Source organism: Stegodyphus dumicola, chromosome X1 (genome assembly GCF_044657685.1).
Source record: "Stegodyphus dumicola isolate Sdum_Otavi_A_Nest chromosome X1, ASM4465768v1".
Classification (NCBI taxonomy): domain Eukaryota; kingdom Metazoa; phylum Arthropoda; class Arachnida; order Araneae; family Eresidae; genus Stegodyphus; species Stegodyphus dumicola.
This window is the reverse complement of record NC_140780.1, coordinates 184574246-184593761: the sequence shown is the minus strand read 5'-3', so window position 1 is coordinate 184593761 and position 19516 is coordinate 184574246. Positions and strand designations below refer to the sequence as shown.

Here is a 19516-nt window from a genome sequence, read left to right as displayed (position 1 = left end):
AGACCCCATCCAATCAAAAGCAGGACTCTAAATCTGAGACCGTGGCAAAAAACTTACGACACATAAAGGGGGCGACCTCAGAGATGACTACACCAGACCTCAACAACTTGCATGAAAAAGGCATCCTTTGAGAAAGGTTTGTTTAATCGCGCAGGTCCATTGCACCCAGTATGTGTGCAATTGGGTTAAAACTTCCTTACAGATATATATATAAAAAAGATATGCATGGTGGCAGCAGTGGTTTCAAAAAGTGAAACCAGTGTTGATTTAAAAACAAAAGAAATACAACACGTGTGAGTATCAGTTTTTATGAATACAGTGCCATTTTATATGAAAATATAAATGCTCGTATTGGTTGCTAGTAGTGAAGTTCAGTTATATTTACATTTCTTCTATTCTTACTTATGAGAATTTTTCCCATTGATGTCCAACCTAATTTACTTTTCATGGCTGCCAAACCTCCTTTCTTTTCTTTCACCTGTGAAGAGTTTTCCTGTGACAACTTATCCAATTCACCTTCCAAGGGCACGTGTTGTAATTTTAATGCGGCAATGTTTTCGTCTATTTTTAACATTTAAACTGTTACAAATGCCAAATGTTTTATAAAAATTAAGAGATAATACTCTTACAATTTTTCGGTATATATATATATATATATATATAGTATATATATATATATATACTAAGTATATATATGTATACTATATATATATCTATATACTAAGTAAAGATGTAAAATATAAAAAAAATATGATGGCTTTGCTCTTTGCGAACCAGCAACCTTTAATTAATTTTCTGCAATTCAGGATCGTCCCCTAACCCAGTACCTGCTAGAACATTCACGCCTATTACATAACCTCCTCATATAAATGCTGCGTCATAAGTTTTCTACATTTTTCTAGAAGCTACTCTGTTACATAACCATTCATATAAATGCTGAGTCATAAGTTCTCCTAGACAGATGCCTTCTCGCCTTCGTCCTGCTAACGCTTCCGCTATGCTCCTCTTTCTTTGTTAGAACGTTATGATGTATTAAAGTTTAAAGTCAGTCGTATCTAATAGTTCAATCACTGAATAAGTTATTTGATTAACTTCATCTGGAAAAAGTCATCTGCTATAAATTAAAATAAAGATATGCTTGCTGTTAAAAGTGAAAAGTCCTGAGTCGTCATTTTTCTCCGTGTTTCAATCACCCCAGCTTCGTCAACCATCTGCCAGAACGTGTAATGGAATAGCCTCACCATTCGCCCACGATGTGTTGGAATAACTGAAAACATTACATTATATGTATACTATATATATACACACACTTATAAGAGAATTCATCTAATAGTACGATCATCGATACATCTATAGAAATTATTCATCTTTGGTTATTTAAAATATATATACTCTAACTACAATAAAAGAAATTAACAACTCTTTATTAATGAGAAACACAATTATTACTTCACACACACAAAAATCTATTGAAGGTGGACAAGTCAAAGTTCAGAAAATTGCAGACTGACAAAAGAAAACTAATCTAAATAGTTCTATGAGTCTGTAATTAGTAGTTTCATCGTGCATAAGTTCCAGACATAATATTTTTGTAAGCAAATGTAGCTTGCAGGCATATCTGCTGCACATATGTATATTTCATGGATGCTGATGATTTTTTCTGTCCTTTTACACCAAACCGCAAGTCCTCATTTCAGTACTTGCTGCTCAGTTGTTCCTCAAAAGGCAATGCATAATTCATATTTAGAAATATTGAAATATCATGTGGCAATGAAGAGATTTTGGCTGGAGCTGTATGGTTGTTCTTTTATAAAACTAAGCTAAGGTTTTACAAGAAAATTTTTTGGCTTTGTTGATTATCAGGTTTCTTTAACAAGTATAAAATTTGTGCATTTATTCTGGCAAATGAGACTGTAAAAGACTGCACATGGCCATCTCATTGTTATCTGTGATACTGAGTAAGTAGTGCACCTCTTGTCAACATTATCAACACCTCTTTTCGTAGAGTTGTTATCCAAGATAAATTCGAGTTTACTGGTGTCATTATCAATATTTGGTGTGGTATACATTATTGAAAGCAGTATAACAGCTCTGTTTTTGTGAGCAACATACAAAGCAAGAGTTTATCTTTTTGAAAACCAAATATACCCGATCTAACCATTCTTTTTTTACATGGCAAAAACTCTAGTGGAATTTCTTTTTTGTTCTTTTTCAGGGTTCCTACAAATGTCGGTTTTTTTTTTTTTTTTTTGTTTGTTTTTTGTAGTAAGTAATCAGCAAGTGGAATACTTGTATAATAATTGTCTGTAGTTACATTTCTGCAGGAATTTTCAATTGGAGTAACCAGTCTTTTATAAAATAAAATTCCTTTTTGGGAAATGTTTATATTATCAGAAGAATTTGCTACATTGGCACCATCATTTTAATATTTTTTATCTAAAATTATTTTAATCTTAAACTGATTATTTAACCTTTTAACTGTCATGCCCGAGATAATCTCGGGCACAGCACTGGTGTTCGAAAATGTCACACCCAAGAATTTCTCGGGGTAATTTTTTTTTTTTGAGTGCATCGTATTGTTACACCCGAATATATATCGGGAAACATTTATTTCGGCTTAATCTCTTTGTCAAACCCGACTGTATCTCGGGAAAATTTAATGTGCATTCAATTCAGTAGATGGCAGCACTTTATTGAAGATTTCAAAGGTTAGAAGTTCTTTGGTTCAAAGTGCGCAGGATCTTTTTGTTGTAAAATGGCGTCTAGTTCTTTGAAAAGGTATATAGATGATTTAGATTCTTCAACCGAAGATGAAGACTTTGAAGGCATCGATACTAGTGATGCAGGTGAAACTGAGGAGAGTAACATTGAAAGTAGCAGTGAATCAATGGTTAGCGGTGATGATGATATATGAAATGCTAGAGACTGGTGTGAAATAATTGCTTCTGGCCGTTTAGAGCCCCCGCGGTTCCCTTTTACAGGTACTCCAGGTGTAACTTTTCCTGTAAACATAAACTACGCTCCTTTAGATATTTTAGAAATGTTTCTGGATTCAAATCTAATGGAAATAATTGTCAAAGAAACGGACAGCTATTCAGAACAAGAAAGAAAAGCAAATCGGGCAAAGATATGAAGATGCTCGTGCAGTAAAAAATGGATACCTACAAATGACAGAAAATTAAGCTATTCTTTGGGCTAATAATTCCTCAAGGTATTGTCCGAAAACCAAATCAGGCTATGTACTGGTCTCGTCGAAGGATATTGCATACTCCAGTTTACTCAAAAGTAATGCCCGTAAATCGTTTTATTTTGCTTTTTCGATATTTACATTTTTGCAATAATAGAAGCTGAAACAGAAGATCATTTTCCAAATCCAAAACTTTGGAAGCTGTATAATGTGATAGAAAATTTACGGGAAAAATTTTGTAATTTTTACATACCAGAAAGTGATGTATCGGTTGATGAAAGCTTAATGCCTTATAAAGGAAGGTTATCTTGGAAACAATATATTCCTATCAAAAGTGCACGATTTGGAATAAAATTTTTTTATGCTTTGTGAGGCGGAAACGGTATATTTGTGACTTCATTATCTATACAGGAAATAATACTGTCTTCAATCAATTGTATAAAAATTATGGACTTTCTATAAAAGGCGTCATGCACCTATTGCATCGCTTTCTTGGAAATGGTTATTGTGTGACTGTAGATAACTATTACATGTCACCCGAGCTTGCAGATTTACCTGTAGCCCAAAAAACAGATATTTATGCACAGTAAGGATAAACAGACGGGATTTACCTACGGAATTCGCTAAAAGATAATTACAAAAAGGTCAAATCATAGCTTTTCAAAGAGGTAAAATTTTGGCTATAAGGTGGAAAGATAAGAAGAATGTGTGTTTCATGAGCAGTATTCATGATACTTCCATGGTCAGCCTCAAAAATAAGAAAAATGAAGATATACTCAAGTCGAAGATTATTTCTGACTACAGTCTATGGGTGGTGTAGATCGCTGTGATCAGGAAATATCCTTTCATCCAACAATCTGAAAACGTCAGAGAAAATATTATAAAAAGATATTTTTACATTTACTAGAAAAGGTACTCTGGAACTCATATTTGCCGCGGTGCGCAATGAATTGGAATTTGATCTGTCAGCACTATCCTTATCTTCAGAGTAGATGTTTTTATTTTATTTGGCTTATAATTCCTTACTAAATGTAGTATTTCATCTCGATGTACTCTGTCTTTGATATGATTTAAATCAAATTCCTCGTCATTATAATTCGCTTCCGATAGTGAAGAAAGTGACACAGAGGTTATTGAAAATGAAAAAATTTCGATTGACAAATTAGTCGGTATTCTCGACACAGCAATTATAGGACTTGAACAGCAGAACTTTGTAACTGAACAAGAAATTATGTCTGTTTATAGAATTAAAGAGAAAGTATTATCACATAAAACGAAGCAACTTAAACAACTTACATTGAAAGAAATGTTTAATAAAGTAAACAAATAAATATTAAGCTTTTTTTTTTTTGTAAATTTTGACACCCTTTAGATCATAATTGTTCTTTATTTCATAAATTACGGTTTCATATTTTTAATTTTATAATATCCGCATGCCATCTTACCATATTTAAACTGATGATCTATAATACGGAATCGCTGAAGTCCCGACGAGTCCGGATTAATGACTTTTGACTGTATTAGATTTTCTAAGTTTTGTAATTCTTCAAATGTTTTCTTTAGAATCTGACATTTTGATTGCACTTTGATAATATTATCAGGATTCTTTTTGTTGACTTTTCCACGTTTAGAAATCCTGTCATCTAGGATGTCAGGTTTTGGAAAAGCTGTGATGAGTTACTTTCAGTAAAATAGACTCTACGAAGTCATGTGGCAGTAAAAATACTCTTCATAAGAGTAATGAAAACATAAATTTATTTCCAGAAACGTAAGTTCATTAAGATTTCACATAGCACTGTTTAATGAGAGAAGAAGGGAACACAGTGTTGCCAGTCTGCTTCAGCTATGTTTGTTTTTTCTAATTACAGTTAAAGCCTCGAGGGCTATCTGCCTAAAGAAAGGGATGATTTCGGGGAGAACTTTCTAGAGAAAAGTGGCTTGTATACACATTACACATGGGGAAAACCACGAAAACACCCATGCAGCCATCCTACTTGCAGGGTTCAAACGTCGGACTGAACTACCAGTGTTCAGAAACTTTACCCTTGAGTCACTGGTGGGTCCTGCTGTAGCTACATATTGACATCAGAAGGTGTGGTTTCCCAATAGCTAACAGTTGTTTATACTTCTTATACATAATGACTGAATATAAGAAGCTAATATAAAGGTATAATTACTGCATTTTCTTTCTATTTTGAATTTGTTATGCTGTATTACTAATATGTATGCCTAATGTAGTCTGTGACTGATTTATAATTTTTTAATCTTATGTATTTAACATATAGGCCATATGATCAAAATTATGTAATCTGTTCATGTAGTTGGAGAGTTATATAAATAGATTTTGGGATTTAAGTTGTCCCACTTGGTGCATATTTCCCCATTGGGTTTATGAAAACTGAATTTTAGAGTTCATATCTAAAGCTTGTAGCACTGTCAGTATCTCCCTTTAATGCTTGAATAGAAGTTTATTAACTTAAGTGTCAAATTTCCATTGTTTTGACTTACATTCAAGAAAATATCAAAATGTTATTTTTAAGTGTTGGCCTAACTTTAGTCCGAAGTGGCTTTGTCCCTGAAGGACTGTTGTTTTCGTTTTGCGATTTTGCGTTGAATCACTATAAATGTCCGCTTCACTTTTCAAACTAGTGCCAGAAATGTTAGTAGAGTCCTGCATTATATTTGAAGAAATTAAATAATGAAAAATCTGCATAAATGTATGTATATTTCTTGCATTGTGATAAAACAACGGTACATAGAGCCATCAAATTTTGAATGACGTAATCCTCCTATGAATATGGGCATGTGGAGGACCAAATTTGAAATTTGGAACCTGTTTTATTATTGATTTCATATTTTGTAAAACTTTAACGAATTTTTGATTAACAAACTCAAGGATTTCGAAGCGAGCAATGGCAACACTCTGTGGGGGGGGACCTTTTTATCTCTAGCGTGTGGAACTGTGTATCGGAAATTCTAAAGATATGCTCATTTTAAAATTATTTTGCGACATTGCTATTGAACTGAATTTTATGGTTTAAGTGCAAAGAACATGATATTTAATAAATAAAGGTAACACACAAAACGTTAAAATCTGAAACTTTTCAGATTTCTTTTTTTTGTATATTTTTAAATTGTCTTGTTAATTAGCAGATATAAGAAATATGTAATTTTACTATTCTAGGTGTACAGTCAGCTGCAGTTAATGTTATATGTGAGCTTGCTCGTAAGAATCCAAAAAATTATCTTTCACTAGCTCCAGTTTTTTTTAAATTAATGACGAGTTCTACAAATAATTGGATGCTGATTAAAATAATCAAATTGGTAAGTTATGATTCTTTGAATTAACTTGTGTGATACTTGTGTAATTAGTTGACTTGTGCTGCATATTTCTGTTGTATCATTTTATATTATTAATTGTATATTTTTATATTATTAATTGTTAGCTATAAAAATCAGTGATCCTAAACCATCCATCTTATAATGTGTGAGAAACAGTTGAATTACAAACAGATGGTTAAACTGTGTATATTTATTATTATTTTCATTTGCACAACTATTTAAACTTTACATTTAAGCTTGGAGCTTTAAAACTGTAGAGCTTATAAAATAAGCTTTAAAGCTTATTTAGTAACCTGTTAAGGATTCTGGTTAAGAGTTTTTTTATTTTTAACATGCTTGCTACTAAAAACCAATTCTTTTGTAGAATTAAAGTGTCATTTCCTTCCATTGTTATTCCATTTTCCTGTCTCTGAATTAAAATATTTGAAATCTGAATGACTTGAATTTTTTTTGATCGAATATGTTTGAAAATAACAGGTAAGTGAAAAGAATATACACATTTAGGAATTTGAATTTCTCGTTATGACATCTCCCCCTCTTTTTAATACATCTAATGTGCTTCATGGAGTATTACAAAATTTTAAATACTATATATATATATATATTTTTTTTTTGCTGGGCAAAATCTCGACCATTGCCAATGAAATTGTTTTCAGAATATCATTTATTCTGTGCAATTAAAGTTCAGTTTTCTTATGTTAAAATAAAGGCTATGAAAAATGATCAGTAAAAGATCATGCTGCTTGATTTGATTTACATTTCAAAAAGCTTGTAAAATGTTTTGACTTTTTCAGTTATAAAGTCTGACAAATCATTTAGGTTGTGATTATGCATGTGTAGATAATACATCCAAGTAACTGTTATATAGTTAGCCAAATAACAGTTTAGTAAAGGAGGACTGACTGAAAATTCGCAAAATTAAACCATGCTTATATAAAAGTTTTAGACACAAACTAACAGTTTGGGAAAAAGAATTACCTGTAGCCTTTCAAAATTAAACATTTTGTCTGTAACTCATTTGGTTAATCGAAATTATAAAGAATTTACTTTTCCTGTGAAGTTCTTTCACTTTCCCTAAGAAGGATTTTATAGACACATATTTTTTTCCCCTAAACTTTTAGAGCAGTTCTTCAAAGTAGTCTGTCTTGGCAGATCAGTGTCAGATGGCATGGTCCAAGTAGCTTGCTGAAATATTTAGTGCGTCTAGAATTCAAAGTACTGTTTCAATAAATTTAGAACTTCTGTTACTATCATTTTGAATTAGACATGACTAAAGCTTTAAAAACAGTTCTAAAATGCATTATTGTTTTGATAATTTTTTTGCTGTATCTCATCTGTGCTATATATTTAATCAACAATCAGTGTACCGCAATGCAAACTTGTAATATGACACATTTTACTGTAAAAAGATGATTTTCAAAGTACCTCTGAATTTTGCCCAGATTCTTCAAACTTTAAATTTCTACCATCTTTAAAATTTAGTTCTTATTAACGAAAGAAACATATATCTATTTCATGAACTGTTGTCAAAGTGTGAGTAATGCTGATTTGAAGACATTAAGTTGCTACCCATGACAAATAAATATAATAGAAATAAATGAAAGTGATAAAATAATAGCATGTAAAATAATTTTGTGTGTATTTGTTCATTTATTATTAACACCTAAAAAGAATCCTCTTTGAAGTGCTTATTGTTTTCAGGGCATTTATTTCATGTCCGGACCAAAATATAAAGTATTGCCACTTGAGAGAAGATTTATTGAAGGCCTGTTATGCAGCTATCCAATGAAATAAATGCATGACTACGTCTTCAATAAGTCACCCTAGATAATATAGTAGTGGGGACTAATTGCTAATCTGAATTCCATGATAAAGGTTTAGCTGTTACATAAGTCTTTGTTATTTTTGTGCATATACCGCTTCTTGTTCCTTGCAATAGTCCAGCCATTTGGGGGGGGGGAATTAACATTAACCTTTTTACTCCCACTATATCATATGTGATATACTTTTGTTTGCATTCATGAGCCCCTTATATAAAATGTAATACAAGACAGAAGTAACACTGGTAGCCCATCATATTGTATTTGATACATTGAAGCAAAATATTTAATTTAAAATTTTAAATGTGCATAAATTATATCACGATGATGTGAAACTAAATTGAATGGAATGTTTTGAATCAGAGTTTCATAAACTGTAGGTCGAAACTGCAGATGGCATTGTAAAGCAAAATGTTGGTGTTTTCAAACTTTAAATTCAAATACATGGATTTCAAACTTTAATTCAAATACATGGAATTATAACAACATTAGTTCATCTTCTGTTCAATATAACATATTTACTTGTATGTTCTTTTCCCTTTTTTACTAATACTATTGCATGAAAATCAAGAAGAGAAAATGTTGCAGATAATTTAATTTCCAAAGGATGCAGTTATAGTAAAAACGTAATAAATGAAAAGTATTCGCAGATAAAAACCAGTAATATTTGGAAGGATAGAATGGACAGTAATTCATTCAGAATTTTCAGTTTAATTTTTTTTTATTGTCAACAGATTTATAGCTGAAAAAAATAATTTTAATATTTTAATTGCCAAAATTCTTAAAGATCATCTAAAAACACAGAAATGCAGTTTTTTAATCCATCATATTGAATTTTGATTACAATAAGTTAAAGTGGATTCATAAACGATTTCCGATTCATATTAATCAAATTAATAATATGCCGTATGTCACAGTATTATGTATTTAAAAAATCTGATGTGTACCACATGATGTACACCACATGACTTCCTTCCTTGTACGGAATATTAAATTATACACATTTTTTCTTGCATTTTATTTAAACTTATTAGATTGAATTAAACCTACTTCGCCGACAGCGCATAAACCACAATAGAATAAATGCATTCTTTAAAATTCACTTTGTTTACCATAGCGACACTCTGGCACTAGGTTTACTTAACAGTATTATATTTCGTTCATATTATAACTCAGAATGCACAAAATTTATATAATTTAAAGAATTATCTAATCGTTGCTGCATGATCTATTCAAATACTATAATAAAGCTAGAACTATGTATAAAAAAATTAAGCAAACAAAACAAAAAAGAAACAGTTTTTCACAGACGATTGAGTATTTCTCATTCAATTAATTCAGTTTTCACTTCGCGACAAGGCAAAAATACATAAAAACTCAAAATATCTGTATTAAAAATTACGAAGTAAATCTTAAATGCTTATTTCCTCAAAAAAATTCTAGAAAGGATTAAGCATGATTTAAATAATATATGAAGGCGTTATCTTTGTTGTTGCGAAGCTAAGTTTCTCTAGATTGGCAACAAATCCTCTACTCAGCTGTTTCAAATGTAAACAAGAGCAATGGCCGCCATCAAATTAGGCTTAGCGGCACTTAAACAATTTTAAAATTATTGATAATTCTAAAAATATTGCATACAGATTTACTAAAGGCATAAAACCCTTAACGGGAAGATAAAAACAACATAATTCAATCATTTTTAAAGCAAGAAATGTACAATTTACAAACATATAAGAGTAAAGAAACTGAGATCACTGAGCCGGGTAACAGAGTGGATATATTTATAAATATATTTATATAACGTTTGGCGCGGCCGATTGAAACCAAAATACAAGGTGCACACTCTACATGTTATAGTAGTCTTATATACAAAATTTCAACGTTCTGAGGCTACTCGTTTTTGAGTTATGCGTACATACGTTTGTACAGATGCCACGAAAAATTCTCTTCAGAATTCATTTTAAAGCAGTTTTTTAGTTTTTTTGGAGGAAAAGAGTCTTTTATTATGTCCTTATGTACAGATATCACGCAAAAACATCATTAAATTGCATTCGAAAGCGGTCAAAGTGGATATTTTCGTTGAAATATGCTGCCTGAAACTTATAGCGATTACAATACTTCCTTTTTACTTCGTACAAGGAAGTAAAAAACCCTTTATTCCTGTAAGATTAGATTGTTATATTAACATTTCCAATATCTAAGATATCTTCATTTCTACTTCCTGTATCAATCTCACCAGCTCGTATTGTCCACTGTTACTTTCTAGGCCTCAAATCATTTAATGATGCTAGAACCTGTTGTGCCACTTGCTACAGTATGCAGGTCTTCACACTTGTCATTGTCTTCCTTATCCTTCAGTCTGTCACCCACCAGCGGCAGAGCGGTAAAGTCGCTGAACACTGGTGGTTCGGTCCGAGGTTCGAATCCCACGAACGGGCTGGCTGTATGGGTGTTTTCGTGGTTTTCCCCATGTGTAACGTGTATACGGGCCAGTTTTCCTTAGAAAGTCCTCCACGAAGGCATCCCTCCCTTTAGGCAGATAGCCCTAGTGTGCTTTGCCATAATTAAATACACCACCACCACACACCTTCAGTCTGTCTGCACTCTTCAGTAATCTTCATAACTATCATGAGCTTTGGATATCTTCATTTTCTTAAAGCTCTTCATTATTATTCCTTCATTAATCAGAGCCCATGCACCCAAAATCCATGAACAAATCAAGTACAGTCAAAAGTCTTTAATCCGGACTCGTCGGGACTTCGGCGATTCCGGATTATCGATTTTTCCAGATTCTAGATCATCAGTTTAAATCTGGTAAGATGGCATGCAGAGATTATAAAATTAAAAATATGAAGCCGTAGTTTATAAAATAATGAGCAATTATGATCTAAGGGGTATCAAAATTTACAAAAAAAGAAGCTTAATATTTATTTGTTTACCTTATTAAACATTTCTTTCAACGCGCGTGTGCGTAAAGCATACCTTACGCATAGCCGAAATTAGAAAATTGCAACCAGAAAACTATTTGATTTAAATTCGTGATATTTATAATGACGAGGAATTTGATTTAAATCATATCAAAGACGTGTAACGTGTCAAATCGAGATTAAATACTACGTTTAGTAAGGAATTATAAGCCGAATAAAATAAAAACATCTGCCCTGAAGATAACGATAGTGCTGACAGATCAACTTCCAGTTCATTGCGTGCCGCGACGTCCCCCCCCGCGCGCAGAGCAGCGTGAAATTGATAAACAGATTTCGGAACGGTTAGATAAACAAAGGATATGGCTTTATCCATTTTTTGTTTGATGGACATCGAAACATACTTTTGTTTTCTAGATCCTTTGGGAGCTCCAGCATCGGAAATTCTATTTGACATAATCAAAAGTTCAAGCTTACTTTTATAAAATTACTCCTACAGTCTGCAAAAAATAATAAGCCGGATTCAATTTGAAGATTAAGGAACAACGCAATCATCAACATTAACTAAAATAGATAATTAGAGCTTATACCGTCCGTTATACATTAAACGCGCACGCGAAAACGTATTCTGTTGGCAGTGGTGATAAAGGCAAAGCATGTTTTGCTTCCTTTAAAATAAAGCTAAGACTAAACTAAATAAAATCCCTGCTTTATTCTGTAAATAAAATAAAAGAGCTAACACTTTAGCCTTTACATTTAAAATCATTTAGTGAAAGCAAAGTAGCATTATGCTAACTCATAATAACACAAGAGAACAAGAACACCAAAAACTTTTTGGCGATACCGGCGTACATATATATTATATTCGGCCAACCCGCCGATCTTGACGTCATCGGCCAATCAGCGGCAACCACGTTAGCTTACCGCTGATCGACCTCCGATCAAAATTTGCATGTGGAAAACTAAAGCCAACAAACGGCCCTCTTTTCCCCATGCAAAGACAAAAACAAAACTTTCACAGAAGTTCATAGTTCAGTTCTATTATACAAAAATACTTATTGTCTTTAAACACTGAAAACATCTAAACAAAACTTTCTTAAATTAACAGCAGTCACTGCTTTTGTAAATAAGTCGGCAGTATTTAATTTACTGGTGATAAATTCAAGGTCAAACACTCCATCATTTACTAGTCTTCTAACAAAGTGATATTTTACGTCTATGTGCTTAGTTCGGCGATTTTCTATTGGCGATCTAGAAAAATCAATGGCAGACTTGTTATCATAAAATAGTTTACACTCTCTTAAATTAAACTTTAAAATTTCATCTTGTAAGACATTTTTCGTCCACATTAATTCCTTCGCTGCTTCAGATAAGGCGATATACTCCGCTTCCATGGTTGATAAACTTACACATTTTTGTTTAACAGTTTTCCAGATTAGCGGTACTTCATCTAAATATAATATAAATCCTCCCATGGACACGCGGTCATCTCTATTACTTGCATAATCAGCATCTGAATAACAATATAAATTTAGATGTTTAATCTTCGATAAGTTTAACTTATATAATTTAGTACTATTGAGATAACCAAGCAATTTCAACAGTGCTTCCCAATACCTAATTCCAGGATTCTCCTGAAATTGTGATAAGATATTCACTGCATATCGGCGTACACATATATTATATTCGGCCAACCCGCCGATCTTGACGTCATCGGCCAATCAGCGGCAACCACGTTAGCTTACCGCCGATCGACCTCCGATCAAAATTTGCATGTGGAAAACTAAAGCCAACATTCTGTGCTTGCGCAAACGCATATGCGCAGTCGTAAATGTCTTGCGCGCACACGTAAAACCCCTAAAATCGCATGCGCAGAAAGATTTTAGCTTTGAGGTCCGGATTATAGATCATTCCAGATTATGGGTGTCCGAATTAACGACTTTTGACTGTATTAAGTAAAGAACAATCATTATGTGGACAAATCCCATTTCAAACATAGGGAAGTTTTCATTCTGAATACCTTGAGGTAGAGAAGAATTATATGAATACTTAAAATATTTCAAAACTATAGCTGAAATACTAAGCAGAAAAATACATTAAATATAGTATGCTTTCTGTCCAGTGCAATTATAAAATCGTAATACAGCCAAGTGGAACTGTAAATTATATTTAAGTTTTGAAGGACACTAAGTACATCGTAATAGGGGTATAGCATTGCAATTTCAGCATGTAAGGCATTTTACAATCAAAATATTCTGCAAAGGTGCAGTGTGTAACATTTTGTACCACATAAGCATGCTGAGAATAATGTCCGTGGTGTTGCAACTGGTAGAGTGATAATGCTTTTTCTCTGTAATCATAATTTTTTCCCCTGTTTCATTGCACCAAGTGTTTGCATTGCAAGAACAATACTATATTGTATTGTACTGTTTTCTTAAACTAAGATTAGTATTTATTTGAAAAGTTATTATGAGAGATGTTATTTTATTTATATTTTATGTATGTATGGAACATATGAAAACATCAAAAGTGAAATATGAAACTATCAAAAGTGAAAAGGCATCTTGATTGCAAGCTTCATTCACATTCTTCAGTCATCCCCAATATCCCCCCCCCCCCATTGGCAGGTACTTAGCCGACAGACTTGGACACTACTAAGGCTGCAGCTGGTGGCCACTTTATTGTGGAAGCACCTAATATGGGACACCATTATCTTGTATGAAGGGACAGATAGTTACAGCCATGTTTTCTCTGGGATTCAAACCCCAAGCCCTATCTAAAATCTTCAAATACAGGCAACAATGTTTCAAGAAATTTTTGACTGTTAACAAAAAGTATTTACTAATGCTTTATAAAGTTTTATATCTGATTGCTAAAAATAAAATGTCATACACTATTAGGGAAAATCCTGTATTTCCTGCTGTTATTGAAATTATCGAAATATTTCATGGAAGTAAGTTAGGTGATGAAATTCGAAAATTCCTTTGTCAAACAACATTAATAGAATTTCTAAAATTAGCAAAGACCAATATGAGCCATTTATTAATACATTTCAAGGAAGCCGAAAATTTTCGTTTCAGTTGGATGAAAAAACTTTTATTTCAAAAATTGCTCAGGTGTATGTCAGGTACATTTCAAATTGAAAACATCAGTGAAGAATTATTTCTTTGTCTTGATCTGAAAAGTGTAAGAAGGGAAGACATATAGATTAAAGTTGTCTATTGTTTTTTAAACTGAAGTTTTAGTAAGAAAAAAGTGCATTGGAATATGCACAGAAGGTGCGAAAGCAATGACGACTGAAAATATTTGTTTTAACTGATTTGTTAAAGCTGCTGGTAATAATCATGTAACTTTTATACACTGTCTAATTTATTGAAAATCTTGTGCAGAAAGCAAAAATAGCTACTGAATTCAACAATGGGCTTCAAGATGCTGAAAATATTATAAACTTTATTCAAAGTTGTGCCTTTAACAGCTGTTTATTTTCAAATCTCTGTAAAGACATGCATTCCGAATGCATACATTTATCATTACGTACAAAGCTAGGATAGATGTTGAGGACAAAGTTTAAGAATATTGTTTGGATTAAAAAACAAAATTATTATATTTCAACCGAATGCAAATGTGATTTTGCTGCTCTTTTTTAAAGTGACTTATGACTATTAAAGATGTGCTATTTTTCAGATGTTTTGGAGAAACTAAGCAATGTCAACTTGTGTTTTTAAAGAAAAAATAGCAATATATTGATTTTGAATGATAAAATTAAAGATTTTGTTCAAAAGGTCAATATTTGGAAGGATAGAATGAACAATAATTCATTCAGAATTTTCAGTTCAATTTTTTTTTTATTGTCAACAGTTTTATAGCTGGGAAAAAAAAATTTAATACTTTAATTGCCAAAATTCTTAAAGGTCATCTAAAAACACAGAAATACAGTTTTTTAATCCGTCATTTTGAATTTTGATCACAATAAGTTAAAGTGGATTCATAAATGATTTGCGATTTGTATTAATCAAATTAATAATATGCATTATAAAGCCCATCAAGAATTGAACTAGTGAGCAACCCTAAGCTTAAGTTTCCTTAAAAATCCTGTTCTGAATTGTGGATCAGAGCTAGCACTGAATTTCCCACAGTTTCTAGAATGGCATTAAATGTTCTGCTATTTAGCACAATGTATACTTTATGAAACATCTTTTCCACTTTTAATATTTATTAAGTCCAAATATCATTTGCTTTTCAGTCTGAAGATATTTAACAGCAGTGCCAAATATTGCATCAAGATTTAATTTGTTATGCTGCCAAAAAAAAAAAAAAAAAAAAAAAAAAAAAAAAAAAAAAAAAAACAAGCACACCAGTCTCATTAAAATGTGATTTTCTTTCATAAATTTTTGAATATTTGAAACAAATATTAAAACTACTACTTTTCATATATATATGTTGTTTACTAAAGAAATCAATAGCTTATGGGAAAATATTTTTGTGTCTTTATTGTATGTTTAATATAGAGATTGTAATTAATTCTCGATGATAAAAAAGGGTCATGAATGAAGTGTTGTCCTGAATGTTAACCTTGTTATTATGCATTTTCTGTCTATGTGAAACATACAATGTAATGTATTTTCAAAGAGACTGTTCACAAGCTACTAGGAACTTAAGAAATTTTGTATATATATATATATATATATACTGGTTATCATAAATTAAGGAAAAATCTCGATTATTGAAAAAGTTACATGTAGAATTTTATGAAACTTACCCATAATATACAACACCTAGTAAGGTATTACCAGACAATTATGGTAGTATAGAAATTAGCACATGTATAAAATGAACAAATCAAAGGTGTCAGTTTGCTATAGGAAAAGTACCTTCAATATGGAATATGATCGCCTCTAGAAGCAATACAGCACATACAGCGATGTGTGATGCTTTCAATTATGAGGTCTATCAGTTCCATAGGAAGCGAGAACCATTACTCTTGCAAAGCAGTTGCAAACGTGGCAAGGGTCTGAGGGGGCAGATTGAGTGCAGCTAAACGTCTCCCTAAAGCATCTCAAACGTGCTCGACAAGATTCACGTCTGGGGATCAAGCTGGCCACTCAATCGCATAATTGTTTCCTGTTGAAGATAATCATCTACAATGTGAACCCTGTGTAGTCTTGCGTTGTCGTTCTGCAACAGGAAAGCATCACCTATTGCCCCGGCATATGGACACACATAAGCATCAAGGATGTCATCTCTATAAACCTGAGCATTCACGGCTCCCCTTGGAAAGAGATGGAGGTCTATGCGTTCACCCAAAGAGATGCCACCCCAAACACAGACACTGCCTCTTCCGTATGCATCTCTTTCACAATTGTGTGACACATGATAATGGGTTCCAGGTTCTCTCCATATCAAATAACTCCTACTATTGCTTTCTAGCCTAAACATGTAAACATGGACTCATCCATAAAGATTAGAACGCTCCATTGATCAGGCATCCAGTGGACATGTTGTCGTGCTCATTGCAAACGGTCCCTCCTATGGCATGACGTGAGAGGCACCCAAATGGCTGGTCGCCTTGCATACAGAACACCTTTGTGAAGTCTTCTACGCACAGTTGACGTCAACGCCAACCTTCCGGTGGCTGCAGCAAGGGAGGACTGAAGAAGAGTCGGAGTAGCGATTCTATCCACAATGTGCATAATGTCAAATATCGGTCATCGGCGCTTGTCGTAACAGTTGGCTGTCCTTGACTGAACCTCCTAGATGCTGAATCTGTGGTTTGAAATTGTCTCCAAAGTCAATGAACCACAGAAGGACTTGCATTTAGCCATCTGGCCACTTCTGTTTGACTTGCCACTTCTGTCTGACTTGCCACTTCTGTCCTGCCTCGAGTCTCCGAATGGCTCTCCATTGTAGTTCTGCAGGCAAATGATGCCTGGAGATCATTGTTACGAATTGGCTGTCTCAGATTTCTGACGTCACTATCACAGTGAAATATGTGGGCTTGCTCTCAAACTTGGACTTTTATTTCCTCGCAGATGACATATTCCGAAAGCAGCGCCACTAATTTGCATATCGCAGTTTTACTCAGCTACTTGGCAACATATTTAAATTTTATACAGTTTGGCTTATTTTTGAGGGAGTTATCGCTATTTTTGTGATTTTTCCTTAATTTATGATAACCAGTGTATATATATGGCAGTAAGACACATAGGCACTAATACTTAACTCAGTAAGCATATTGGGTGGAAATAATTTAATAATTACTAGCACTGCACCTTCAATTCATTTAAAATTTTTATTTCAGTTCTATTCATGCCGTAGTTTTCAGTAAGAAATAATGATGATGGATTTCGTGTATCCTTTGACACGGACAAGGTCATAAAAATTGTAAAACATATTCTATTCACAAACAAAATGCTGAAATTTTTAGTTACCTTTCTTGTGGTACTACACACAAATGTAAAAAGTACTGCCAGTGGAGCCGCAAGCAAAATTTGGAATGTGGCTATGGTCAGATAAAAGTTGAAAAACTGTTTGAGGTTGTGTTCATGTGGTATGTATTAAAATTTTTTTTTGTACCTTAAGGAATCCGAGAGAGAAGTACCTTGAAGCCATTCCTATTAACCACATCATTCACAGATCTTTCAGCTACTAAATGGATGTACTAACTAGTTATATCGCTAGGATGTACTAACTAGTTGTACTAACTAGTTATATCACCAGAGCATGCATGAGGGAATGTGGTTAAATTCCCTAGAAGCTAATTTTTTGCAAAGAATTCCTTCCCCTGGGCAGAAAATTGGTGTGTTTTGCCAAATTTTGCAATCTGGTCTCATTTTTTAGACTTAATTAAATTACATTTTCATGCAACTCGCAAAGTTCACATGTAGACGCGCTTTTACACTGCCTACAGCAACTGTTTATGACCTTTTGGAAATTCATGAAAATTTTAGTCTAGTATTTATCTTATTCTTCTCTGTGAAACATCTGTTGTATGTGTTCACACATATACATGTATGGTCATTCAGAATTATTGAATTGATTATTATTCAGAATAGATTATTTTCATGCTTACTATGTCATTCAGGTTAGTCATAATTACTGATGAACTCTTGTATGATGCTTTAGTATAAACTATACTGATAAAAGTCCTTATGTAGCCTCCTTATTTTTAGAACCATTAGTTGTAGATATATACTGCCAATCACAAAAATGTTTTAAATGATGCAAATATTTATGTTTTAGCATTTTAAAATATAATAAAATGTCAGTTTTGTGGAACTTACAAAATCTAACTTTTTATACTGGTGCCTCATTTTTATAGCTACATTTAACGAAAATTTATTCTCATTGTAAGAAATAAAATATAAAAAGTTTGACTTTTGTATGACAAAAAGTAATAGATATATTTATGTCTAAAGTTTGAAATCTTATTAAGGAGTCTAGCTCAAACTGAAGAATGAAATGTTTGCATTTGTATGTAACAATAAATGAAGTGTTAGGTTGGAAAATTATTTCTGTTGTTAATAGATTTGAGTGAATAACTCAGAAAAAATAAAGTTTTATGAATTTAATATGAACTGCGGTCCCCTCAAGGTATACACACATATCACAAAGTGTTCTAATGCTGGCAATAACATAATTAAACCACAGTTTAGGAATTTAAGTTTCACTCCTAGAGCAATGTAGTCTTCAGGGCATTTGCATTTCTAGGAGGAGGATGTCCATGCATTTAACTGCTTTTCCAAGGTAGTCCCATTAAGTTCTCGGACAGGTTAAGATCAGGTTTAGCTGGTCACACTATTCATTCAATGTCTTCACTTTTGAGGAATTCATCAATGAGGTGTGCTCAATGTGAACAGATAATTATGACCATAAACAAAAGGTCAGATCCACATGCATTATTGAAAAGTCTTACATAAGATTCGACCCTATCCCGATATCTGGTCACAGATCTGCTTTTGAAAACATGTATTGCCACATGTCCATCGATCATTCCTCCTTCCGATACCATCACACTTGTATTACCAAAACAGTTACATTCCATAATGTTCGAAGGAAGATTTCACTTTCCTTATTCCCTGTATGTAAGATGTTTCTCTGGATGTAAAGATGATTATGAGTAGATGTTAATCTGAATTCTGATTCATAAAGAGAACATGGGACCATTGGTATTAACTCCAGTTCTGATGCTCTTTACAACAGTTAAAGCAGTATGCTGTTAAGACAGTGAAACACATATGCTTAGT

At 32.8% G+C, this 19516-nt stretch overlaps 1 protein-coding gene across 3 annotated transcripts in view; it reads left to right on the top strand.

The window, feature by feature from the left end:
* The window catches only part of LOC118186050 (AP-3 complex subunit delta-1-like), a 401929-nt gene that overhangs the window by 114008 nt on the left and 268405 nt on the right, over positions 1-19516 (top strand). For all 3 annotated transcript variants that reach the window (XM_085808093.1, XM_085808094.1, XM_085808095.1), the window contains exon 7: positions 6372-6511. In XM_085808093.1, coding sequence (XP_085664219.1) covers positions 6372-6511 — 140 coding nt within the window. The remainder of the gene's footprint in view (positions 1-6371; positions 6512-19516) is intronic.